The following is a 26,630-nucleotide window of genomic DNA, read 5'->3' as shown; positions in this document are numbered from 1 at the left end:
GATATGTGGTGGCCAGGGTGACGAGGGTCAGCAATTACTTCACCTGTGTACCTCCTCGGTTGGTTCTGGAGGATGGGCCATATGCAAATAATGGTCTTCCTCCATCATCTGAATGGAAGATACACTGTGGACATGCTCTGGTTTGTAAGGCGGCTGACCCGAGCCACACAATTATAAAAGAGGCATGGATGGACCGAATGGCAGCCATGTAGCACTCGCTCATTGCTATTTACAGTAAGTTGAACTCATTTAATTTGCAGCATGTGCATTCACTGCTGGGCCTTACTAATGCAAAATAACAGACTATATACAAAGCACACACCCTTGGAAATCATCACTGTAGATGTCTGCTATCTATCAGGATGTTTGTGATTCACCAGCTGATAGTATCTAGTACAGTCACGTAAGAAAGCTTGCTGAACGCAAAATATTGTAAGAATGAGACCTTTTCTTATGAGTTCATGTAAAGCAACAGTTCGTTTCTTCAAGTCTCTAGGATGAAACTCTGCACTGTGAGGGTCCATACTGTGGAGAAGTCACCTAAGGATACCTTGGACACTGGGCTCTTTACATTCTTAAGCCCAATTTATGCTCCAAATGTTGGCTAGCAGACAAATGTCTCCCAGCAGACAAAAAAGTGTCTCTCGAGTTGTTGCATTTATGCTGTCACCATGTCGCTGACTGTCTCCTGGTATCTATGGAAACGTTTCGCGTCACGCGCTGTGTTGTAAACAGTAGCGAGTATTCTTTTCATGAATGAGCGCGCGTAATGTAAACAACGCTCTCAAGCAAAACCATGGCAACACTCGAACACCTCGTCCCTTCAATCCAACTATCCAATCATAGCTAAGTGACATAATGTGCGCGAGTCTGCGACATAAGAAAATGTGTTGTGTACACGACAGCCCTGGGAGACACAAAAAGTGTCTCTCATGACGTCAAAATTGTTGGGAGACATCTGTCTGCTAGCTGACATTTGGAGTATAAATTGGGCCTTACTATACAGATAAGCATTAACCATGATTTATTGAAAAGACAGGCATGTTTTCAACCCTGTCGTTTTTTGGAATTCATTTTGATTTTGTGTTTATTCTTTTTTTTCTCTAGCTCTCTGCAAGTTAATTAAAAGTGCATTTTGAATAAAACTGAACCATTCCACTATTCTGTTAATTCTTTGCAGAAGAAGTAACCCCCACCCCCCACCCCACCCCGCCGATGTAGTTACTCGAAATAGGCCACAGATTGAGCTTTCATAATGTTTTATTACCTGCAGCGTCATGGAGCTGACAACTTAACTGCATCAACTGCACGTGAAAGCTCTAGGTAGCTTCTCAAAGTTAGGTGATATTTAGGGGGGATACACACAGAAGCCTGGTTCAACCAAACAACCTGTCCCTACGTTCAGGGAGGGGACATCAGGCAGTGCTGTTATAAATCTCCATAAATCCGGTTCCAAGTGACTTGGCAACCAAATTGTGACAACAGCTCAGAGTGCCAAAGTGAGTATTACGCCACAGTTATCGAATGGGCACCTTCCTTTCCAGATGTTTGGTTGAGTTAGGCCTCCAGAAGGCTCAACAGTGAGTTCTGGCCTTCCAGAGCCAACCTACACCTACTACCAATCCTGCAAGTTAATGTGATCATTGGCAAGAGTCCCACCCCACTGGCACTGTCTATACATGCCCAGCAGTAAAACCCAACTATGGCTCCAAATAGGCTCAAACTAACTACCGCCACTGGCAACCCAACGGGCCTGCCTGACAGCTAACCCCACTGGCACCGTTGAGGCATGCTCAGTGCTATCAAGTCCATCTGGGCCCCCTCAACGGCTACTTCCATTCCTTACTATAAACAAGGTCTAAGAGCTACCCCCCTCCCCAACTGAACTGATTTCTCCTCATCCATAGCCACTGACTAGCTCTTTCTGTATCACAGTTCCCCATACTACTGCCAGCTACACCATATGGGCCTGGCCGGAGAATAACCCCACCGGCACCGATAATGGATGCTCAGTGGCACTGGTTATGTAAAAAACAAATCTTAGCCATCGCCTGGAAACATTATAAGTGGGGATTCTATTTTTTCAGTGTTGGCCCATATAGGAATTAACTGGAAGATTCTAGCCACCTTTGTTAACTCTACATGGCACCTCTTCATAAGTATAGATTTGAGCATATCAAATGATGCACGGGTGGATGGAAAAGAAATGAAAGAAAAAGTTGAGAGAGAACAGCAGCAAAAGTAAAACGCACATACTTTTTTTTTTAAAATGCTACAACTTCAGTGCAAATTGTCCAAAGAGCTAGACTGACCTCTGGTGGTACAACTGTGAACCACAGTGAGAGCACTGGAAAGGAGGAGCGTCCAGAGGTTTTCTAAACGTCGCCTTTACCCTTAACACTTTCCTTGCTTGATGGATGAACCATGAAACGAAGAAAAAAAACAAGCTCAGAAAACACATTTATTTACATTTTTTTTAACATGAGGAGTCACATGATTTCAATCATTTCGGCAACAGACCTACCCGGCAGACCATCAAAATCTCTGACTGGGTTAACAGCGAAATTGGTACTGCAAGTACATTCTCATCAAATCAGTGACCATACCAACACACCAACTTGAAGACCTTTCTTAAAGCTGAACACTACAACGCCTCCAAAAATCATTACCAATTTTTATCAATCACATGGTTGGGTGGGTGGGGGCTTCTTGTCCAACAGCTTTAATTCAGTAGACGTGCCTAGGGAATTCAAAGTTTAAATTAGACTCGAAAAGGACTTAATGGTTTACAAAGAATGCAAACAAAAGGAAACTGATCATTAAATGCCAGGTATGAAACTTAACAAACATTACCACACCCATCCTGTACAAAGAATTGCAAAATATTGCTGAAGACCTCTGGGCAGGTCTCCTCTGTGGTTGAATGAGTTTTACAGGGGCGAGGTTGGGTGTCACATTTTGACTGTTCTTTTTATAAAATTGAATGAAAATTCATGCTAAGGGAGAATACATAAAGCTTCCACACCAAAAGTCCAATGACAAAAAGTTAACTAATAACATAGCATTCAATCTGGCATAGCAGATGGGACAGGCCTTTGACAGAATACCAGATCTACTGAAACCTGACATCCCAGGTTTCATGTTACCTATATACTGAATAGATGAGGTAAAAAACATTTTACCCTAGGTATAGCATGAAATGTGCTATAATTACAATGAAATAAGCAATGGCTTATCTGTATGTCATATCCTGCTTATTTACATGTTCGAAATAACGCATCATCCTCAACATCATTATCAAACAACATTCTGGGGCAGTGGACTGTAAAAACCTTTAAATTACAAAGACAACTCAAAATCGCCTTCCTTTGTTAAAACTGGAACATGATCTAATGTTGGTAATGCTGGGGATAAACATTTCTGACAACACAGATAACAGATTAAAGGACAATCAAGTCTGATGTGGATGTTCTTCGATAAGCTTCATATCTGAAATATGCACATTAGCCCTTAAAACACGAAACATTCATCAGCAACCGACCCCCCAACTGAGGTCTAAATCAACAAGAATAAAAATTATTCAACCAAGACTCCTGATTAAGTCTATGTGTACAGTTCATCCCCCCCCCCCACACACACACACACACACAAAATATATGCAATGGAAAGCAAATTGAAAAATGTCAAAAGTCTATATAGTTACTTCAAAATAATACATCCAAACAAGAGACAAGAATGCATATTTACATCATAATTACAGGTTTACAAGTACACTGCGAGTTTGAGAACAATTCTGTATGATTGCACTGCACGCAAAGAATGAAAGCGACAAAAACACTTGTTCAATGTGAGCAAAACCGGGATTATAAATACGCCTGAATGAGAAAAATGTAACATTTGGCTTCTACGTGCATTTCCTGTTCTCCCTTAAGACACATTGGTTGTTCAGTTAAACTTCCACTGCACATTATCTACACAGTGGTTTAAGTTTGTTCATACATTCAATTAATACCAATAAAAGTCAGGTATTTAATTTGTAAAACAATTATCAGCCAAACAATTACTCACATGGTAAACGCTTCAGGTTGCATGACTGTTATTTAGTGAGTGACATGTGGCAAGCAGTTTGTATTTCTATACAGATTCTGTATGATACAGCAACAACAGACTTTTTTTTTAAATTCTAAAAGTAATTTCATCTCTTTTGTTGTGTCATTCTAGGCACACATCTCACTACTGTCTGAAGAGCAACCCCTGGCTGCTGCTGTATCTGGTGGCTCAGTGAAAATAAGAGACTGACAACCCCACAGGTACATACAAAGTAGTTTGCTGCGGACATTCTTTACACTTTTCACCTACTGCAAGCATCTCGGAAAGTACCTGTTGACAGCAAGAGCGAGGGGAGCGAAGGGAAAAGGGCTGCGCTCATAAATCAGGATTGTCTGTACAGGTGCAAGTTTGGGGTGAAAGCTATGCAGGAGGAGTTTGGTCAAAAGCATAGAATAGGGCTGGGCATTATATCGATACCATGATGCAAGACTCGATATCATCTGGGATTTTAGATATTGTAATATGACATAAGTGCTGCCTTTTCCTGGTTTTAAAGGCTGCATTACAGTAAAGAGATGCATCCTTCTGAAGTCATTAGACTGTTCTAGATATTACATTATTTGTCTCTACCTGTTTGGACATCAAATCCACATTATTAATGAGTGTTTATCAAAAATGCCATTGTGTAAATATTTTGTGAGAGCACCAATGGTCATCTCTACAATATCGTCAAAATATCGATGTCAAGGTATTCGGTCAAAAATATCGTGATATATAATTATAACTTTGTCCATATCGCCCAGCCCTAGCGTAGAACGAGGAGTGTGAATTGGTGTCTGACAACACCCTGCCAAATACACAATCAGAGACACCCTGAGCTAGCAACTACCTCTCACAGGACCTTTTCCAATCAGGGAGAGTACAACCTTTGGCTTTATACAGTACTCCATATCAGATAGGAGGAGTTGGGAGACATAGTCCTACAATAGTGCAAACACTGCTGTTGTCTTCATGATGTGCCCCAGTTGCCAGGACAGAGACTGGTTGAGTGCTTGTATTAGAGACATTCTTGGAGTGTCGCAAGGTTCCTGTTCATCCATTGCAGGTTTAGCCTGATGGTCTCAACAGCTTCCTGGACACTCCGCATCTGAGAACCCCGCTCCTTCAGACTAGAGAAGAAGCCATGCACCTGCAAGCAGGCAAGATTAGATTTAAAATTAGATAAACACAAGAGACAACAAAAAAAACCCTACAATTTCTAATCAAAATCACTTTAACCATCAAGTTAACCATCAAGTATAATTAATGTAACCAATCCATTAATATTATAGCGGCATAAACCATTACAATATAAAATGTTGCAGAAAGTGCAGGCTGTCAAGTCTTGATAGGCTTTAAAATTACTTTCATTGGGCAGTTAAAGAGCCAAAGCCTTTTTTATGAAGACATTTTCTCTATTTTCAGGTTGCCCAATGATTCTGGACAACCATTAGAAAAGAAGGTGTGGAGCAAAGAAATCTTCACATGCAAGAAAAATTGAACATAACTATCAGCAAACATCGTTAGGCTCTTGCCATTTTTAAGCCATTTTAATGTACATGTATATGAAGGCCCTGTGATGGCTTGGCGGCCTGTCCAGGGTGTCTCCCCGCCTGCCACCCAATGACTGCTGGGATAGGCGGTTTGGATAATAGATGGATATAAGAAGTGATCTGTGATGATGATGATGATATAATTAAGTTTTAAGATTGACGGGAACGGCGTCACCCGTTTATGCCATAACTTTCCAAATGCAGACTGAGAATTTATTACTAATCAGATTCTGCTGCAAATCTTTTCAAAGCATATGGGACACATACAGAATCAATGTGGACATACCTGTCCATATATAATGCTCAGACCTTCAAACACACTGTTTTAAATGTATGCTATGTAAGAAAACAAAGCCATGAAACACATACTTGTTCCAGGCGTGCCTGGGTGGAAAACTGGGAGGTGGTGGACTTGATGATGCTCTGAATGGCAAACGAGCCCACAGGAAACCTATGGTCATAAATAACAAAAGGTATGTTGCTATTTTGTCTAATCTTTGTAAGAAATACCACATTTATCTACACATTATGGGCATTTTGTGAAGCCAACAGAAACTACTTACTTCTTTATGAGGTGATCCCAATTCTCTTGTACAAAATCCCAGGCAAACAAGTGGCCAGCAAAGCCGTCACTCACAGCGCTGATGACCAATGGCAATTCCTGTGTCTGAATGTGATACCCCTCTAGCCCGGCCCTCAGAATCCTTGATGGAAAAAGATGGGTGAAATTTTACAATTCTGTTCATCACATAAGCATTCTCGACAGTATATTCACTGTAATATATGTCTATGTACACACTGTACATACCACCCAACAAGAAGTTTTATCAGGGTTGTGATCTTATGAACTTAAAATAAACATGTAGGGCTTTTCCCCTGCTGGCACACGCTGTTGTGTCCTGCACTAAGAGTGCGAGAAATGGTTCAGGAAAGACCTTCCATTATCAGTAACATGGCTCTCTAATGGGGCCAGGAACTTGAATTTAGTACTACCAAACACAAGGTGCCATAAAACCACAAGGTGCAGCTAGTTATGGTGAACGCTGTCAATTAGCTGAATGCAATAATAATGGAAAGTAGGGCTGTTTTTTTTTTATTATTGTAGAGAAGGGATGAGTTTATACTATATCTATATAAACACCTTGGAACTTCACCCAAGTGTCTAACAAATATTCAGGGATCTAGATCACATATGCTAAGACAGGTTAAAATGTAAAATTTTGAAGATATGGAAAAGGTCTTAGTCACTTCTAGGGCCATAGCACAGTAGCAATCACACCAAACGCAGACACTTACCACACAATTCTCCGTATGTTCTGAGTGGATGCTAGGGCCTGTAGTATCGTTCGTTTCTCTGCATCATAGGTGATGTATGTGTAGCGCTCCAACAAAGTCAACCAATCGTCTTCGGACCGAGCAGCCACAGTGAACACCACTCGCTGTAAATCACCTGGGATCCTAAAGGAACACACACGCGCGCGCACACACACACACACACACACACACACACACACACACACACACACACACACACACACACCACAGAATACAATTAATCAGATTTTCTCCATAATTTGAGTCCCAACTACTTATTTAATCTATTCAAAGCTCCCATCCCTAAAACAGATTATTTGTGATCTCTGGGGGGGGGGGGGGGGTCTTAGGAAGAATATGGGCTGACTTGCTGATAAAGCTTAAAAAATCTGGACTACAATCTTTGAAAAAACATGCCACAGAAAAGTGCAGAAAACATCTGTGTTGCTTGCTTACAGCTTGGTCCTATTGGAGTCAATGTACTGCTTGAAGAGAGCTTTGGCTTGGTGAATACATTCACTTTTACCCAGATTACAAGCCATTTGAAGAAGGGCTGAGCGCAGCTCCTGTTTAGACACATTCCCTTCCTCTTCCCATTTCTGGCTGTCCATCAGATCACCAAAATGTTTCAGGATATATACCTATGATTTCCAAACAAAACACATTCTTCAGTACAATTTACCATAGGATTATTTTGCTTATTTGTTGAGCAGTTTCCCTACCGTTGAGTGTCTAGTGTTTCTTTTAGCAAAGTTTTATACATATATAATCCTCCCCCTTTCTCAGAATTGTACTTGGCCAATTACCCCACTCTTCTGAGCCGTCCCGGTCGCTGCTCCACCCCCTCTGCCGATCTGGGGAGGGCTGCAGTCTACCGCATGCCTCCCCCAATACATGTGGAGTCGCCAGCCGCTTCTTTTCACCTGACAGTGAGGAGTTTCGCCAGTGGGGCGTAGCGCGTGGGAGGATTACGTTATTCCCCCCAGTTCCCCCTCCCCCCTGAACAGGCGTCCCGACCGACCAGAGGAGGCGTTAGTGCAGCGGCCAGGACACATACCCACATCTGGCTTCCCACCTGCAGACACAGCCAATTGTGTCTGTAAGGACGCCCAACCAAGCTGGAGGTAACACGGGGATTTGAACTGGAGATCCCTGTGTTGGTAGGCAACGGAATAGACCGCCATACTAACCAGTCGCCCCTGATATATATTCTCTTGATCAACATTCACTCTAATTAACGAACAAATTATTAATATTATATCTGGCTTTGCATGCCACTCTTACAAGTATGTGAGAGCTCTGGGATATGAGTCTCATGTTCTTGTACTTTATTTGTGAAAAATTCCTTAATCCCAATCGTACAATGTGTGGAAAAGTCAAGATGAAGGAAAAGCAGCATTATGAGTCTGCAGATTCAATATCTTGTCCACTGCTGAAAAAAAAAGTTCTTTGTTTAACTTAGCTATATGAAGATCACCAGCTATATACGATTTAGGCTTGAACTGAAACCTGCAAGTCCAAATAAAAGTCAAACTGCATAATATCACTAGGTAAACAAGACAAAAGTTTGAAATAAGTCTGTGTGGTTTTACTTAGAAATATCTGCATGTTCAAATGTTCAGGAGTAAAGGCCTTTGCTTCTCATCTGAAAAATGTGCACATTAGGTAATAAATATAGCCGCACGTTTTGTCGCTTATGTTTACAAACCAACTCTGAAAAAGTTCTCCCCATGAATGTTCTCGGAACAGTTTAAATTTTATGAGTTTTTTTTTCATATCTGTCAATTAGCTCACAGTTGTTTTGTTTTTGTTTTGTTATTTGGTTTTTATTTTATTTTTATTTTATTTTTTTTTAATTTTTTTTTTAGAGTTGTTGGACCATGACGACGGATTTAATAAACACATACAAAAAAATTGGGACTTGGTGTGCAAATGCCTTAAGTCTTGAACCCAGCCTTTCCATCTACTACAGACGCATGACTGAAGAACCTTTTGGAAATAATACTGGCTTTATGAATCTGTGTTATTACTTGATTAATAGGATTACATAACAACAAATATTTGTTGTGTTTGTGGGCATAATTTGCATAGTTATTAAACACTCCAAACTAGAAAAAAGTGACTTAAATTATCAGTTTTTAAAAGTTTTGAGCTACCCTCATTTAGTCATTTTTCAATAACAAAAGCAACTGACTCAACTTGCCAAATCAACGTAAAACCATGGCAGGTATTCTGAGTAAAATTAAACTGAGTTTTAAAGTTAGCTTCCAGTCATCTCATAATTGTAAGCTACAAATCATGTATCTCAAAACGGCTGATGATTACGTAATACTGAAAAATAGAGCTTTTTGAGAGGCAAAAGTGCATCGAGAATGTAGAGCAAAATTTTTTATTTAGCTGAATGATTGAGTGATAAACCAATTTTCAAACCAGCACTTTATTTACATGTTATCGATTCAAAAGTAGGATTATCAAGAAGACAGTGGTCTTTATGTGCATGTACCTTCATGCGGGCAGCCAGAATCTGCTCCTGTCTATTGTCCAGCATTCGATAGATGGTGCCAAGTTGTAATAGGGCCTCAGTCAGAGGAGCAGTCTCTGTTTCATTGCTTACATATTTCATCAGGTTAAGAACATGACGGAATGACACTCGACCCAGTCTGAAAGTAGAGAGAAAAAAGATGAGGGAGGGAGAGACAGAATGTGAGGCAGATAGAAAATATTGTAAAATAGTGGTATTTTTTTGGATTTTTCCCCCCCTTTTCTCCCCAATTGTATCCGGCCAATTACCCCACTCTTCCGAGCCACCCTAGTTGCTGCTCCACCCCCTCTGCCGATCCGGGAAGAGCTGCAGACTACCACATGACTCCTCCGATAACATGTGGAGTCGCCAGCCGCTTCTTTTCACCTGACCAAGGGGATGTAGCACATGGGAGGATCATGCTATTCCCCCCAGATCCCCCTCCCCCCTGAACAGGCGCCCCGATCGACCAGAGGAGGCGCTACTGCAGCAACCAGGACACATACCCACATCTGGCTTCCCACCTGCAGACACGGCCAATTGCGTCTGTAGGGACGCCCAACCAAGCCGCAGGTAACACAGGGATTCGATCCGGTGATCCCCGTGTTGGAAGGCAACGGAATAGACCACTACGCTACCCGAATGCCCGAATAGTGGTATTACATTTCTAATTATTTGTGAATCTGGTTGAAAATGACTACACTTTGTAGATGTCTATTGTGTGTACCTTGACAAAGCAAAGATGTTTTGTATCAGTGAGGCCCGGTCCTCAGATGTAAGAACATTGACGTCTCCTTTCAAACCATCTATGAGATCTGCCCAGCCCTCGTCTCCATAATGGACGATGTAGAACCCCGTGTTCTTATAGTTCAACTTTAACCACTTCACACTTCCTGCCAGCTTAAGAGTTCCTGAACACACACACACACACACACACACACACACACACACACACACACACACACACACACACACACACACACATAGGAATTCTGAAGTTTCTGCTTGGCAAAGCTCTTAAGACTTGATGAACAACTTCAACAGATTATGTATCACCTGACTTGGACTTCAACGTAAACATCTGTCTGCATTCAGGGGCCAAGCTGCAGCTGTCATTCACATATGTCACAGGAATGTGCCACAAGCTACTGGGAGTACACAACACGGTTAGCTATAAGTTGTCTCTGAGTGTGTGTGATGTGCAAGAGAATGTAACCCACCTGGAGGATTGTGTGGTATTGTCAGCAGTGAGTAGGAAATGCTCCTGTGTCAGGGTCACCTCATCTCCTTTGCGACTGACAGTGACCAATGGGAAGCCTTTCTGAAGCGTCCACGTGCTCATCATCTCTGCGACACTCTGGTGCTGGGGAGAAACCTCAGCCTGAGGACCAAGAGAAAAATATGAGTGCAAGACCAACAAATAAACCACAACCTGACAGGGATCGCATCTTATTACAATTAATTATTTATGGTTTTGATATCCAGCTTTTTTAAATGATGTTATTAAAGCTAAAATATGTAGCTATGGAGAAATGAGCAAGATTTTAAAAGAACACAACCAAAAAAAAACAACTCCACATCCCCTCTCCCTGCTTCCTCCTTGCCTCCATTAACCCCTCCCTCCAAATCAGGTTAATGCACGTACACAAGTCTGCTTGTCATTGCTGGCAAAAACGTGTACTGTTGTTGATTATCTATGAATATCAACAATTTTTTTCAGCAAATCTCTTAGTTACACTAACACTAACACTGCTGTTCGTGAAGCACTTATAGGCAAAGTATTTATAAAGATAGAAATTGCTATTTTTCAGAGCAATGGCACTTAGTCTGTTCCTCTACCCAAGAACCATGGTAACACTGTTAATAGGCTAAAATCCATCACAGCTGATAATCTATGGGTGTAAAAATATGTTTCCAGCAAATCTCTTAGGTACACGAACATTGTTGTTGTGAAGCACTTTTGTATTTTTAGGTGAAGTACTTATAAAGATAGCGATCCCTGTTTTCAAAGTAATGGCAGTCTGTCCGCAAGCTCCACAGTAATGCCTTGAGAGTACAATGTATTGAACTTCATAATCATGTAAAAATTATCCTTTTGGTTACACCAACATTGGGCCTCATCGACTGGTGTCTAGATTCAGGTCTTACCTAGGCTCTACATCTTTTTTTATGCGACAAGGTTGGGGCTAAAATCTCCACAAGTGTGTAAAAACAAATTTGTGCTGAAGATCATTTCATGAATAAAGCCCTTCATTCCTGTGAAGTAGCTTTCCTCCTTAAAGCCTACAGGTTATAGGAAAAGTAGATTGCTACTTTCATTTGGCTGAGGAAGACAAGCCTACACTAATCCACTAAACCTGAGAACTGCTGAGCTGAACAGTCAAATTTCATGCCCAAAGTTGACTGACAGCCAAGAGCCCCCCCCCTTCTCTCTGAGCTTCTCTGATTGGTTAGAAGGGTGAGGCTCACTGTGAAACTGTAGAATGGAATATCGCTACACTGCACTGGTCTATGAAACTTGGTCACAGAGGACTGAGTCAGTCTGTCCATTTTAGGTTGTTTTGGAGTGGAAGTCAAACAAAAAAATCTTACATACTGAACTTTTGAGTGAGATGTTGCTATCAATACACATAAATAGGAGGGATACGCACAAAAAACAAGTGTAAAGACTTGTCTGGCATTCATCCATTCTAATATTATCTAAACCACACCTTTTTCAAGAAAATAATTTTAAAAACCCATCATATAGTTTTACTAACTGTTCATGATGTTAAAACTGTTAGACACGAACAAGCACTAAGAGGGATTGGTTGCCTTGTTGCAAGTACCCAGATGGCCTGTGTGTATCCTGGTGCACGCTGGTGTAAAGTGGTTCAAAAATAGCGGCAACTGCTATCACAAGTTGTGTTTTGCCCATCATGTGGACCCTGTAGCTCCTAAATCTGTATATTCTGCTCAGGCATTACGTGATGACAAAGTTTCTACGCATTTATGACTAATATCATGTGACGATCCTTTTGCCAGACAATGACCTAACAAACAGGAAGAGGCTGGGCAGTTAAGCATAGTGGAAGTGAGGAACAACTGATGTACAATCTGATTAGGGGAACCAGTGAATGACGAATAGCAGGAAACTAAGTGGACATACGGGCCTCTATGGGTGCATGCTCATGCACCCACACACACCTGTGTGAGGCTGTTCCAGAGGTCATCAGTGACAGTGTTTGATCCATTGAACTTGTTCAGGTATTCAATTATGCCTTTTCTAAACTGCTCCCCTGGCAGAGATGCATTAAGCATCAGAAGAATGGATGCACCCTAAAACACAAGACACAAAAACACACTGTTAAGAGTCAAGTGGATAGAGGGCTACTGTAGATGACTAAGAATGTGAAATTTAATAGAAGTGAGATTGACAGATAGCTACAGTGAATAGCTAAATAAAATAGTTGATACGTGTGTGTGTATATGTATTTTATTTTAATTTAATTAATATATTTATTTTTTAAATATAAAAAACGCATACCTTTTCATAGGAGACAGAGTCAAACATCTCTGCTACTTGTTCAGGTGTGTCGACCTGTGCAGACACTGCATGGGAGGAGTTCAATGCATCTTTGGCCATGGCTCTGAACCGCACCCCCAGGAACAGGTTTCCCTGGAGACAAACACCAGACTCACCAATAAGTGCAGAGGGCAGGCATATAATGAACTTTATTTTTTCGACTTAAAAATACATGAGCAACTCATGGACCGGATGTGTGCACTCACAATATCCAGCTGGGGAAACTCTCTCTGTAGAGACATATACTGCATGTAGGTGGCAAATCCTTCATTTAGCCACAGGTCATTCCACCAGCGCATGGTGACCAGGTTACCAAACCACTGTGACACAACATCAGAGCTATTTTAGCTCCAACAATACATTCATATCAGATAATCTGTTCCATTCATGTACTGACACATGCTAATGCAGCTACAGTACCTGATGAGCGAGCTCGTGTGCTATGACAGAGGCAACTAATTGCTTCTCCAGGGGAGAGGACTTTTTGTCCACCAACAAACTGGTCTCTCGAAAAGTGATTAAACCCCAGTTCTCCATGGCTCCCGCCAGAAAGTCTGGGATGGCTACCAAGTCTGAGACAGGAGAGTGAAAACGGAGGGGTGAAAGAGAGTGGAGGACATAAAAAAAGATAAGACCACAAAGAAAAGTGGTCAAAAAATAATTTTTATGCACTTTCTGTGTTCTCACCTAGTTTGCTGAGGGGGTAGTTGATATCAAAGAAAGTATTGTAGAACTTCAGCAGTTTAGAGGCTGTATCCAGAGCATAAAGAGTGTGTTCCTTTTTCTCTGGCACAGAGTACACAGACACCTATAACACACACACCAAATACATACATATGTAAGACTATGTATCAACGACTACATGACACTGGTCACACACAGCTAATTTTTATAGAAATGTGGTGGATAGAGGTATTCTGAAATCCAGAGTTAGTTTCATTATATGGTGCCGATTAAGTATGGCTCTTGTTTAGATAGCTGTTATCATGAAATATGAAATTTTAATAATAATAGCTTGCTGGTTTTGGGGCAGGCCAAGTGACAAAGCCTGATGAGGAATTTTCTTTGTATTTACAATTTTTGAGCTGTGGAATATATTTTCACACAGCCCACCACGGCTAAAAGAACGTCTCTAGGTAAATCAATTTTTATCCATTATACAGATTGTGTTTGAGTACATGTTGACTTGGTGAACTGCACTATACTTGTAGCAAATTTAATCGGCATCATTCTGAGTCCAACAGAGTAACATTACTACTATGTAACAATATTCAATGTCAGACATGAAAATTGCACCTATCAAATCACCAAATGAACATTTAAGACCAAATAAATGGATAGACATCAAGTGGAAAGATATACACATCAGATATACCACTGTGTTGGAGACATTTCTGCTAACAAAGGTGAAGTTGGCGATGACAAATGCCACCAGGTATGTGCTCATGTTGACGCTACTCTTTTCAAATTCATCCAGCTGGAGGCCATTGAGAAGTGTTGTGGTCTTTGCCTGAAGAGAACAGCATGGGACAGGGCGGACTGATCATCTAACAAATACTAGCCGAGGTAATGCTAGCACTGCAAAAAGCTGATTAAACCTCATTCATCATTATACAAACCTGTACTAACTTACGGTGTATGCTAACTATGATGCTGACACAGTGACTCTTACCCTGTATGAATAAACAAGGATTCTAAAAACAGTATCATGAAGCAAGCAAAATGATTCCTTAAGCCATATACACTTTTGGCATATTCACACAGAATTTGAAAGGTTTGACATATAAAATGACCCCCCCCCCCCCCAAACAGACCACAATTTTGGTCTTCAGGATTTACAAATAATACCATTTAGGAAAAATACAGCCTCAAAACTTAAAATTTAGCGGTCAAATACTTACACTTGAGAAATGACTTATTCTGTCAATTTGAGAGAAGACAAAAATAAACAAAGCTAGTAGTGGAGTCATATGCAATCAACTGGGGTCACCATTCTCCATCCTATAAATCAGATCAGGACTAATTAAAATATCACCTTCGGCATGTTGGAAAGCGCTATGTAGCCATGCTCTCGGGTGATCTTAACCAGAAAGGAGGCTTTGAAAGCTGGCTCATCAAAACAAGGAAAGGCCTTCCGGGCAGCCAGAGGCTCAAATTGTGTGGCAGCTAGGACACTGGAGATAAAATGGATTCATTATGGAAGGGATGATACGTAGAAAGCAAAATTGTGCTGTTTGTTTGTTTTCCCAAAATGAACAGCTTAAACAAGTGTAACTTAAAAAAAGACATCACTTCTGTTTTGTTAGTGTCTGGTCATGTGACGAAGCCATATACAGAGTTTATATATGTTTTCACTATTGGTTTTCAATGACTTCTCCTTAATTTTTGTTTAATTTCCATGACCAAAAGAAACTATTTTTAGCGTTGCCACAGATAAGGTGCATTTTAACACTATAGAGGCTATGAAAATCAGTCTATATTGCAAATACTCTATGAGCCACTGTAGAACAAATTAGTTATTAGACACACACACAAACAAATTCTTAAAGCCCCACTGCAATTGTTCCATTCACTGTTCCATTCTCTTTTTTTTTTTTTTTTTTTTTTTAAATTGGTCAATCAGTCTATACAGCTTAAGTCAGATTTCCATGACATTTCCAAGACTTTCCTGAAAGTATAATTTATCTTTTTCAGTTCCTGGAAAATTTAGTCTAATCTACTGACTTTCACAGTATTTTCACAGCTGTATGAACCCTGAAAATAGTGTGAGCTATAAGACCAAACCAGTGCCACACAGGGTCCTCTTCCTTTGTACATCCCAGAAAATTCTCATTGTGCAGCACCAGCACAGTAATATATTGATATCACAATATGAGACTAGATATCGTCTAGGATTTTGGTTATCGTAATATGATAAAACATTGTCATTCCCTGCTCTTAAAGACAGTAATGTGATATAATTCTCTGAAGGCATTAGACTGTTTTAGCTGAGTGAAATGAACAATGAATCCTTCTACCTGGTTGGTCATCATATCTACATTAATAGTGATCATTTCTCAAAATTGTTCGTGTGTAAACATCTTATGAAAGCACCAACAGTCGTTCCCAAAATATTGTCACATCAGTTATATCGAGGTACTCAGTCAAATATTCTGTGATATCTGATCCTGTCATTATCCCCCACCCGATGTAGCACTTCTATAAGATGTTATCAACTATTTACAACTTTCTTTGTTAGTAACGTGTACCTCTTGGTTCCACTTTTATCAGTGTATGAGCTGTTGTAAAAGCCGTCATAGTTGTGTGACAGGTTGGCAGAATAATCCAGGGTTAAAACACAGTGCTGGCCTGCCTTCAGCTCCTCAGTAAACTTGACAGCTATCTGCTGTCTTGGTTTGTACTCCAGCACAGTCACATCTATGGATGTATTATCATCAAGCTACAGACAGAGAAATTTTGGTCAAAAGCTTGTAGATAACATGAGAAAAATAATGACTATATTGACAGTTTAAGATGCCTATGGTTATACAACTTTTAACATGCAGGCAGGCAAATTCTGCAACAGCATGAGGAATTCTTAATCTGCTTTACAATCCTGTAATCATGTTAAAATGCTCAATTTTTCAGGTTTGTTCACCTACCTTCAAAGTGGATTTGGTAATGTTGAGATCTGCACTGTGCAGGACAATGCGTTTGGTGTTGTGCAGCACAAGCATGGTGATAACAGTGTGGCCGGTGAAGGTCATGGTCTTGAGGTCAGGGTTCAGGTTGAGATCGTAGTTTAGAGGTTGTATGCTGACAGGGAGTCGCAGCTTTGTCCAAGGGAACAGTTCACCGTTGGTGGATATAGGATAGACTGGCTCAATGGGAGTGGTGGTGTTGGGTTTGCGACAACCTGTCTGCAAATGTTTGAGCATGCATCATGGTTGAGATCGTTAGTGGCCGTAGGAGTGAAAGAAATTAGAAATAGTATGATAAATAAACAATCAGAGATATATGCTTAGTCAATGTGTATAAGGTATGATAAATCTATCAAATCTATGCATGCTTACAGAAAGGTTCCAGAAAAGAATTGCCTATTTTTTCTTACCTTAGTGAAGGTGCATCCAGGTAGGAAGTACAGTACCATGGTCATAGAGGCCACTATCACCAGGAATAACACACATACTACCATGGTACGTACTGAGGGTCGTGAGCATGACCTGAAAAAAGACAAAATAGTCATATCTGTATCACTGTCTTAAGTTCCCCAAAGAGAGACTGAGATGTTAAAACATGTGTTTTGTTTGTTAAGATATACATATGTGCCTTCAAAAACCTGAAGATGGCAATGACTGTTAGAGGCCGAGGCGATGAAATGTAAGCTTCGTCTGAGCTGAGCTGAACTGAGGATAATGTTAACAGGGCTTGTGGTATGGATAAAGATCAGAATAAAAATGTACACACTCATTTACAGCAGTGTGAGGCATGGCTGGAGTACACCATATCAAATAAGATGGCAGCTCTTAAGCACATCTACATGTCACAGTAGGATAACAGCTGCTGCTAAAACAACAATAAAAAACAAAGAGCTGATGTGCGTTACACATTCCAGAAAACCTGAGCCAGCGAGGTTGTGTACTATCAGAGCGATCTCAGCATTCCAGCAACTCTTGATTTACAAATTACACACTGCTTTACTTCATATGGCCATCACAATTAATGGTCTCAGTGAATTAGGGAATGAAGCAGACTCACGGTGTTTTCGTTACAGATGTATGGAGTGGACAAAGGACAAAAAAACAGGATGCAGCAGGGTTAGGGCTCACCGCCTTCCAAGCTTGGCCTTTATGGACCTCTCATTTTGGATTTGTTTTTTTAGATGAGTTAATAAAATGGCTGTAATCTATACTGCTCAAAAAAATAAAGGGAACACCTAAAAACACAATATAGACCTCGATGAATGAAATATTTCAGCTGAAAATCTTTATTTATTAGACAGAGGAATGTGTTTAGAGCAAAATAACCTAAGAATGATCAATGGAAATCAAAATCATTAGCCCATTAAGGTCTGGATTCAGAATCATACTCAAAATCAAAGTGGAAAATGAGAACATAGGCTGATCCAACTTCTGTGGAAATTCTTCAAGACGATTCAAAATGAGGCTCAGTAGTGTGTGTGGCCTCCACGTGCCTGTATGCACTCCCTACAACGTCTGGGCATGCTCCTGATGAGACGACGGATGGTCTCCTGAGGGATCTCCTCCCAGACCTGGATCAGGGCATCGGTCAACTCCTGGACAGTCTGCGACATCGCGTTGGCGGATGGTACGAGACATGATGTCCCAGAGGTGCTCGATTGGATTCAGGTCTGGGGAACGTGCAGGCCAGTCCATAGCATCAATGCCCTCGACATACAGGAACTGCTGACACACTCTGGCCACATGAGGACGAGCATTGTCATGCATGAGCAGGAACCCAGGGCCCACTGCACCAGCATATGGTCTGACAATGGGTCTGAGGATCTCATCCCGGTACCTAATGGCAGTCATGGTACCTCTGGCTAGCACGTAGAGGTCTGTGTGGCCCTCCAAGGATATGCCTCCCCAGACCATCACTGACCCACCGCCAAACCGGTCATGCTGGAGGATGTTGCAGGCAGCAGAACGTTCTCCACAGCATCTCCAGACTCTCTCACGTCTGTCACATGTGTTCAGTGTGAACCTGCTCTCATCTGTGAAGAGCACAGGGCGCCAATGGCGAATCTGCCAACCAAGATGTTCTCTGGCAAAGGTCAATCGGGCTGCACGGTGTTGGGCTGTGAGCACAGGCCCCAATTGTGGACGTCGGGCCCTCATACCATCCTCATGCATTCTGTTTCTCACTGTTTGAGCAGAAACCTGCACATTAGTGACCTGTTGAAGGTCGTTTTGTAGGGCTCCGGCAGTGCTCCTCCTGTTCCTCCTTGCACAAAGGACCAGATAGCGGTCCTGCTGCGGGGTTGTTGTCCTCCTGCGGCCCCCTCCATGTCTCCTGGTGTACTGGCCTGTCTCCTGGTACCTCCTCCATGCTCTGGACACTGTGCTGGGAGACACATCAAATCTTCTTGCCACAGCACGCATTGATGTGCCATCCTGGATGAGCTGCACTACCTGAGCAACTTCTGTAGGTTGCAGATACCGCCTCATGCCACCTCTAGTGGTGCGGGCGCTAGCAAAATGAAAAACTAACCAAAGATCGGCCAGAAAAGATGAGGACAGGCAAATGGTCTGTGGCCACCACCTGCAAATCCATTCCTGTTATAGGGGTTGTCTTGCAAATTGTCTAATTTCCACCTGGTGGAAATTAGACAATTTACCAAAAGGTGAAATTGATTCACAAATCAGTGTTGCTTCCTAACTGGACAGGTTGATATCTCAAAAGTGTGATTGACTTGGAGCTACATTGCATTGCTTATGTGTTCCCTTTATTTTGTTGAGCTTAATTGCAGGCATTTAACATTAAAGTTGGTGTTCCAAGTGTATATTTTGTGTTTTACAGTTAAGCCAGATAATTAAAGATAATTTAAAGTCCCCCTCCAGTCATGTTTTAAGACATAAAATGCTCTGCTTGATATAATAAATTGTCTGATGTGTTTTTTTTCTGCAATATAAGTCCAATTATCTTGTTAAAATCCTGAAAATATGCAAATTACCCTCACCCTCAATTTAAACCCCCCCCACCCCACATCTCTCCACCCCTCCTCCACTTGCCTGCAGTGCATATACCTGCTCACCATCAACTCTAATCATCAATCACAGTAACCTCTGCACGTTTTTCATTTTGCTTGCTACTGTACGCTACACAAAGGCACGGGTAATATAGGAGTAATTCAGGCACACATGTTTGCACCAGAAACTGATTCCAAAAAAGAAGGAGAGTGAATTGGACAACCTCGCTGTGGCTTGTTAGAGCCAGCAGGGAGGAGGAGGTGAGTTGGCATGATCATGGAGTCTTTATGCTCCCCGCTGAGCCAACAGTTTGTTCTCTTGGGCCAGCATAGTAAGTGAAGCCTCACCCCCACCACACTGGGTGGAGGCAAATGTACCAGACGACCGAGACAGACGACCGAGACAGCGAGAGAGATGGCAGGCTGACGCGGATGGAGGGAGATGGAGGGAGAGCTGGAGATGACTGATGCCGCAGGGGTGTGCTGGGCCGTGGGCACAGGATCAAGGGAGATGCCGCATGTGCCACGGACAGTATATCGTGTCGGGCGGGGCCACCACTAGTTGGCTGTCACCATCAGGAAGCGGAGCCGGGGAAGGGAGGAAGGGGCATGAGGTGCGCCGGGGAAAGACTGGGAAAGCTCTCCATGCTGGCCAGATCTGTGGCTAGCTCTGTCTGCTCTTCATGTCTGTATGTATGTGTCATAATAAATATATCTGTGACTGATGACATTTGCCTACGTCCCTCTGTCCAAACCCCCTGATGGCAACAGACTTGTCACGGTCGTGTACAAGTGGACGTATTGTAATCACAATGTATTTTATCTATCGCTCTCTACTAAAAACCCAAAGGTAATAGATAACATAAACCTTCGGCTCGACGACGTTATCAATCAGCTAATGATGTGTTGCTAATGTTAGATAAACCTTGGTCCTCCTCACCAACTCTGACAAGTTATCTCCCTTGTCAAGATAAAAGCTCAGATGTGCAGTTTGGAAGAAACGCGTTGAATATCATATAAAGTCTCTGGAGAAAGAGAAAGAAAAATAAACTTACTAATTGACCAACATGTCAGCTTGTACTCGCTGTGTCTCCTGGATACCAAATGGATGGCACAGCATCGGGCTTCAATATAAGCTTTGTGGCAAACCCATCTGTTTTTGTGATAACTTTTCAAAACAGTGCTCCTAGAGCATTACGATTTTTCCAAATAAACTGCACCAATTTCTTGCAGATTTTCAGATCCTTTGGTAATAAATGAGGCTCACTGTTTTTCCTTTTGTAAATTTGCAGCTGAAAACAAGACATGTCTCTGTCATCGTTTTGAAAGTATTGAAACTTATAGCTGGCAAAATTAATTACGATAAATAGTTACACTTAGCTTATCCTCTGGCTCACATTACTGAAGTGGGTGCACATAATGATATGTAAAGCTCCAACCCATCCATTAACGGGATTGGTTCCTTAGGTTTGTGAGGTATGAAACCCTGCCTGTCTGAATCCATTTTTTTGAGACTGTCCTTGGAAAACTGCAGTTTCAAAGCAGATATGCTCAGCCATGGCGTTGACTGCTTATTTTGCTCCTGATATGTCCTGTAACATTACCCTTATACCACATGAACATGTTAACCAAGTTAAAAACTTGATTTTCATTGGAGGGGGCCTTTAATGTACAGGCATATTGTGAGATGTTTTGGATATAAGTGCAAATAAAAACGCCATAAAGCGTTAATACTTTAAAACCTTTTTTTTTAGGTGAGCACACCAGAAATATCCCAACTGACAAGTGCATTACCTGGGTGGGGGCTGTCTGGTGTAGGGCGAGGAGTTGGCTCTGTGGGCAGAGCTACGATTCATGAAGGACATACCCAGGAGACGAGCTGAAGACTCACAGTCCTCCTCCTCGTCATCCAGCTCATTCTCTCCCAGACCTCGAACCAGCAACCGTGAGCTACGAGGCTCATACGCCACCTCATCCGGGTCAAGAGCTGGAAATGTCTGCAGAGAGCACAATTTTTCTATTCAGTGGGTTAACTGCTCACAACGAGCTTAGCTGGTACTGGAACTGAAGGCGAGTACAGCATAAGATCACATCGCTGTACCGGAAATGCTGTGGAATCTTTGGCCAGATCCACAACATCAGGCTCCTCCTCAAACATACTGTTCTCAATCATGTTCCTTGGCAAGTTGGCTCGCTCTGCAATACATACCAAAAGGAAAGAGGAAAAAAAAGGAAATCAAATGAGAGGGAAATGAAAGCTCTCCGAATGCTGACAATGGTAAAACGTGGCACACATAGATTTTATGATTCAAGTTTTGGGAGTATCAGTCTGTTCAAAGAAAAATGTGACTAAAAGCGAGGCAGCAATGACCACACTAACACAAAAGCATCTCACTGCAGGTAGCAAAAAGCCTCATCTACCAGAGCATTGACAGAGGTGAGCCATTTCCTGTTGGTAAACCTTATGCAGTAGTTCCTGGTCCTCTGAATAACAATATGTGCAGCAGCTTAGTTAAACAATGGCTTTAAAGCATTGAAAAGAAAACTTGTCACAGAAACAAGGGCGCCTGAGTGAGGAACACAAAAACTGCATCTGAGAGACAGCATCTGTGAGGAGGGTAAAGAAGTATTCATACATTTGTAGGGCTGTACCAAATAGTTCAACGCTTCGAAGCTTCATTCATAACGTTAACATTCGAATGCGCAGCTTTTTTTTGCATATTCATTCTTGTTTATGTTGACGAAACTGACGAGTTATATTCATTAAAGAAAGTCGATTTAATGAAAAAGACTAACTCATTTAATCTGACGAATCACTTTATTCAAACTGAGGACTTTGTTTGAGGATTTTTTTTCTTTTTTCTTTGAGGGTTTTTATGTTGACTTCAAAATATGACAACAAACATTCCAATTTTCATTTGAAAACCTCAATGTAATGTAAAAAAAACATTCGGTACAGCCCTATACAGTTGTTTAGCTGTGGTGGCTCCAAATTGTAGAAAATTTAACCCTACAGCTAGACAATTTAACACTGCGAAAATTCAATGTCCAGCTTTACTATTCGGCAATTATTATCAAAAACAACACTTACTATAAAAAAAAATTGAGTCAACACAAACGAGATTATTAAAGTACTGGCCTAACCCTTTCTGGTACTGATCCTGGAACATGTGTGGGAAAAGCAAACTCAATTCTCACAACCTGAACCCAACATTTTTTTGAAAGAAAAAAAAACCTGACAGAATAGGATTCTTATGTGTGGAACACTGATAATTCATTGTTCCTGGTCATTTGCTGGACTACAATAGCTTATTAGCTTAAATGTCCATAAACTAGCCTGTGTACTCAGGAATGTGACCAGGAATTTGTCTCGTCTTCTAAATCCACGGAATTTTCAGGCTGCAGAATTCTCCCCTTAAAAATGTTAAACTCCCTGATTCAATAAAAGCTTAAGTTGTAAAACACTATGCTATTCAAGTTTTTTCAACAAGTTCTTCTCATACTTGTACATTGTAAAGACAAAGCCGTTTCATTCTGATTCAATAATGGCGTTAAATGCAAGGCATGGAAAGACAGTGAACATTCAATGAATACACAGTGTAACATAATTGAGTTAGAACAATACTTAACAAAGCTGTCTCAAAAACTCACCAGAAGGCAAAAGCGACTCAGGAAATGTGCAAGGTCAATTATGCCATATGAAGTCTGTTCCTTAAGACAGGCCTAATGCAACGACTCTATGGACTATCTCTGTTTCTCCCTTCCTCAGGTCCACAGTGCTGTGATTGAAATATCTATTAATAGGTCAGACGCTAAGTAATAGGTAATATATAACATCCGGATGAGAATGTGATGAAAATAGACCCCAAATAATGTTATCAAATTCTAATGAAACATGGACTTGTTGCACCCAAACATGTTGGAAAGTGATGATGCGCTGAAATTACTGTTTTCTTTTACAAGGGTTTAATAAAGTGGGATGAGGACAAGGAGTCAATTAGTAACCATCTCTAGTACTACAATATGAAAACTCTTCAGACAATGGGGATATGGCTGCAACTTACTATAACTCATGCCTGAATTGCATCTTCTGTAAGGAACTCCCTGTATGGTTAATTTAGAAAGCATGTTGGCTGTGGACTACGCTCTTCCTGTTTCACTTTACAGTACTCTACCAGACAGCCATAGAGGTATAAATCAACACAAAAGATCTAAGAGTTCAGCAGGCATGGTAGACCAGGTAAAACCGCAGCTCTGAACAGTAGCACTGAATATTACACTGAATGTCGTCAAAGAAACTGACAAAAAAAGACACTTTAATCATTATCAATGGCCCTTAAAAATAGTACGTACGCTCAAAAGCAGCATGTCAAATAAAAAAATAGATAGCTGTGTGTGTGAAGAAAACTTCATACAGTCTCAGTCATTATGTTTTGGAAATGATTAAATCCTAAACCTTATGCAATACTTTCTCTTCAGGTCAAGTCCAAGATGAACTAAATCAACAGGCTCTGGATACTTGATAAGGCTTACTTACATGTGAATGAGCACAGTTTGAGCAGAAGCCCTTTTGTTTGTTTTAATAAAGCCTATGAAGCATAACATACCACCGTAACACGGTTATAGAGCAGCTGCCTGCTGTTGGCCAGAGCTAAACCTCCAGTATCACTAGCAGTCGAGTCTTATCTCCTCTAGACACCAAGATAGAACAGGCTGTTTCAAATGAACAAATTCACAACGGTGTTTGTTTAATATATGTTCAAGAGGTTGGCATAGCGCATACTTCAACAGCAATTCCTCAGGCAATTGGAAAATGCAGGTTTGAGGTTGTTTGATTCAAAAGATAAAAAAATACACTGGTTTAGCCTCAATGGGGAAAGGTCAATGAGATGCCTGCAATGTGCAGTCAAGTTTGTAATTAGATCGCATGCAATATCAACATTGCCAGGCTGGGACCGCTTAAGTTTGTACACAGCTTCAACTGGAAAATGCAGTCCGAGTGTCATAAAACGGAACCGTCAGCTGACTAATCAGAAGTTAAACTTATTCCCCTTAGTATACGTCCCCCACATGAATGTCATTTGCTAAGAGCTTGCAGCTAATACCAGCACGTTAGCTTGCTGCTGTTGTTAGCTCGCCAATACCTTACATCTTTCTGACTTACCTGCATTGTTACTGTCAAAGGGATCCATGTTTACTTATATGCTGATTGAAGTTGTCTCCGCGTACAAAAAGAACAACCTCCAAACGCTTACCACGGCCAGACGAATGAGGAAGTTTTTATTTGGACCCACCGCAAGCTATCCAAAGCTAATGATAGATAGCTGTCTATTCGTCCCGTCCGTTACGTTGTAGCTAGCATGGAGCTAGCCAACTTCTGACACCTTACTAGCTGAAGGATACTTAAGTTAGCAAACGTTAGCTGATTCCTATAACCTCACTGTCCATGTCTCGTCGTTAAAACTATTTACGCCTTACGAGCGTAGTGAAATCGTCTCTGCAAGTTCAGTTATTACGCGACAGAAAATAAAAACAATATTTTGGCTTTCACGCCTTTCACCAGACATTAAGTGTTAGGCTCGATAAATGACAGCTTCCTTCCTATACGAGCAGTAGTCGCTTTTCCGTCAAAATACAGAGCTGCCACGCTATTGGATAATACGGCAAGAGGGAGGAGCCAAAGCCGTCTGGCCGCTGGGCCAACCCACGTAAACTCGTTTTATTTACTGTGTGAGAAGTGAGAACTTTAAATATTATAAACGCGAATAATTAATTTGGCGATTTTTTTGTCCAGCGACACAAGTAACAAGGCGCAAGTGCTGCACAAAAATGCACTCTCTCTTACAGAGAAATCATACCAAAGTCCAGGGAGTCAAGTCAAGTCAATTTTATTTGTATTTTATTTGCCCGATATCGTAAATGACAAATTTGCCTCAAGGGGGCTTTACAGCAACACAGCATTCTGTCCTTAGACACTCGCATCGGATAATAGTCCATGGGCCAGACGATATTTCGGTACACTCAAGGTGGCAAAACTTACTTATAATTTTTGAAAGGATCCATGTCTGTAGATGATATTTTGGTATGATAACCATTCCTGAGTGGCAGCTGTATCACAGTTATCAGCTCATGAAGTTAACCACCCGCTAAACTAAATTGCATTTTAGACGCTGGTGCATATCCTGGTTTAGCCTCATGGTCAGGACATTTTTCAATGTTCTATAATATTGTCTTTGGTATCATTTTAAAGGGGACCTTCTTAGCTTTCATTCAAGCCCTGTTGTGGATATTTCTCACAAATATAGAGGTCACTTGAGCTCTTCAACCCGTCAATAACACACATCTTTCTGCAATGTTCGCCTAAACTATATACTTTCTTTTAGCCCTGTGGCATCTAGGAATATCAGGGACACAAAACACAAAAACTGGAATACTCACAGGACTGTAAAGATTCAGAAAATGTATGATATACCCATACTATTTCATTGTGTGAGGTGATTGTGAGCCTTAAATGAGAACTAGACCAAAGCCAGTTAGGTCACAAACTGGTCTCTATACATTTGTTTAAATACACAATCAAAATACATGATAAAAAGGAATACCATAGTGAGGTAATGAACTATTTTAATATTTTAAACAACATTGACATTTACATATACTTAGTCAATGATACATGTAATCCCATATCATTAGTGGGTATATGTAATGGTAATGGGTAGGGTAATGGGTATATGTGAATATGGTTACATTATTGTTATCAAGCTCTGGGTAACCAAGTCCAGAATCAACATCCTGTGCATCAATAGACTACTACCACAGTAATACCATCAGAATCATTACACACTGTCATTCATCAAACTGCTCGTTTCTCTCATCATCTGACTCCCCAAGTTCAAAGTC

General features: G+C 41.1%; 1 protein-coding gene across 2 annotated transcripts; it reads right to left on the bottom strand.

Moving 5' to 3' along the window:
* Window positions 1-2,453: 2,453 nt before the first annotated feature.
* lnpep (leucyl/cystinyl aminopeptidase) lies at window positions 2,454-25,301 on the bottom strand. 2 transcript variants are annotated; one of them, XM_056273095.1, is made up of 22 exons: window positions 24,895-25,301; window positions 21,832-21,926; window positions 21,525-21,727; window positions 17,133-17,244; window positions 16,684-16,941; window positions 16,291-16,481; window positions 15,078-15,216; window positions 14,418-14,552; window positions 13,730-13,850; window positions 13,463-13,614; window positions 13,249-13,362; window positions 13,004-13,135; window positions 12,664-12,795; window positions 10,698-10,858; window positions 10,534-10,625; window positions 10,205-10,388; window positions 9,460-9,616; window positions 7,413-7,597; window positions 6,939-7,100; window positions 6,206-6,346; window positions 6,012-6,093; window positions 2,454-5,239 (listed from the first exon to the last, which is right to left on the bottom strand). In XM_056273095.1, exons 1-22 carry the CDS (start codon window positions 24,920-24,922, stop codon window positions 5,108-5,110), a joined length of 3,108 nt encoding a protein of 1,035 aa, XP_056129070.1. In that variant the 5' UTR covers window positions 24,923-25,301; the 3' UTR covers window positions 2,454-5,107. The 2 variants fall into 2 exon arrangements, with proteins under 2 accessions (XP_056129070.1, XP_056129079.1); XM_056273104.1 differs by lacking the exons at window positions 2,454-5,239; window positions 6,012-6,093; window positions 6,206-6,346 and having other exon boundaries at window positions 6,960-7,092.
* Between the last annotated feature and the right edge of the window lie 1,329 nt (window positions 25,302-26,630).

The sequence above is a fragment of the Lampris incognitus genome, chromosome 1 (genome assembly GCF_029633865.1).
Source record: "Lampris incognitus isolate fLamInc1 chromosome 1, fLamInc1.hap2, whole genome shotgun sequence".
In the NCBI taxonomy this organism is placed as follows: domain Eukaryota; kingdom Metazoa; phylum Chordata; class Actinopteri; order Lampriformes; family Lampridae; genus Lampris; species Lampris incognitus.
Note: the sequence above shows the minus strand (reverse complement) of the source record. Positions and strands in the feature narration are given on the sequence as shown.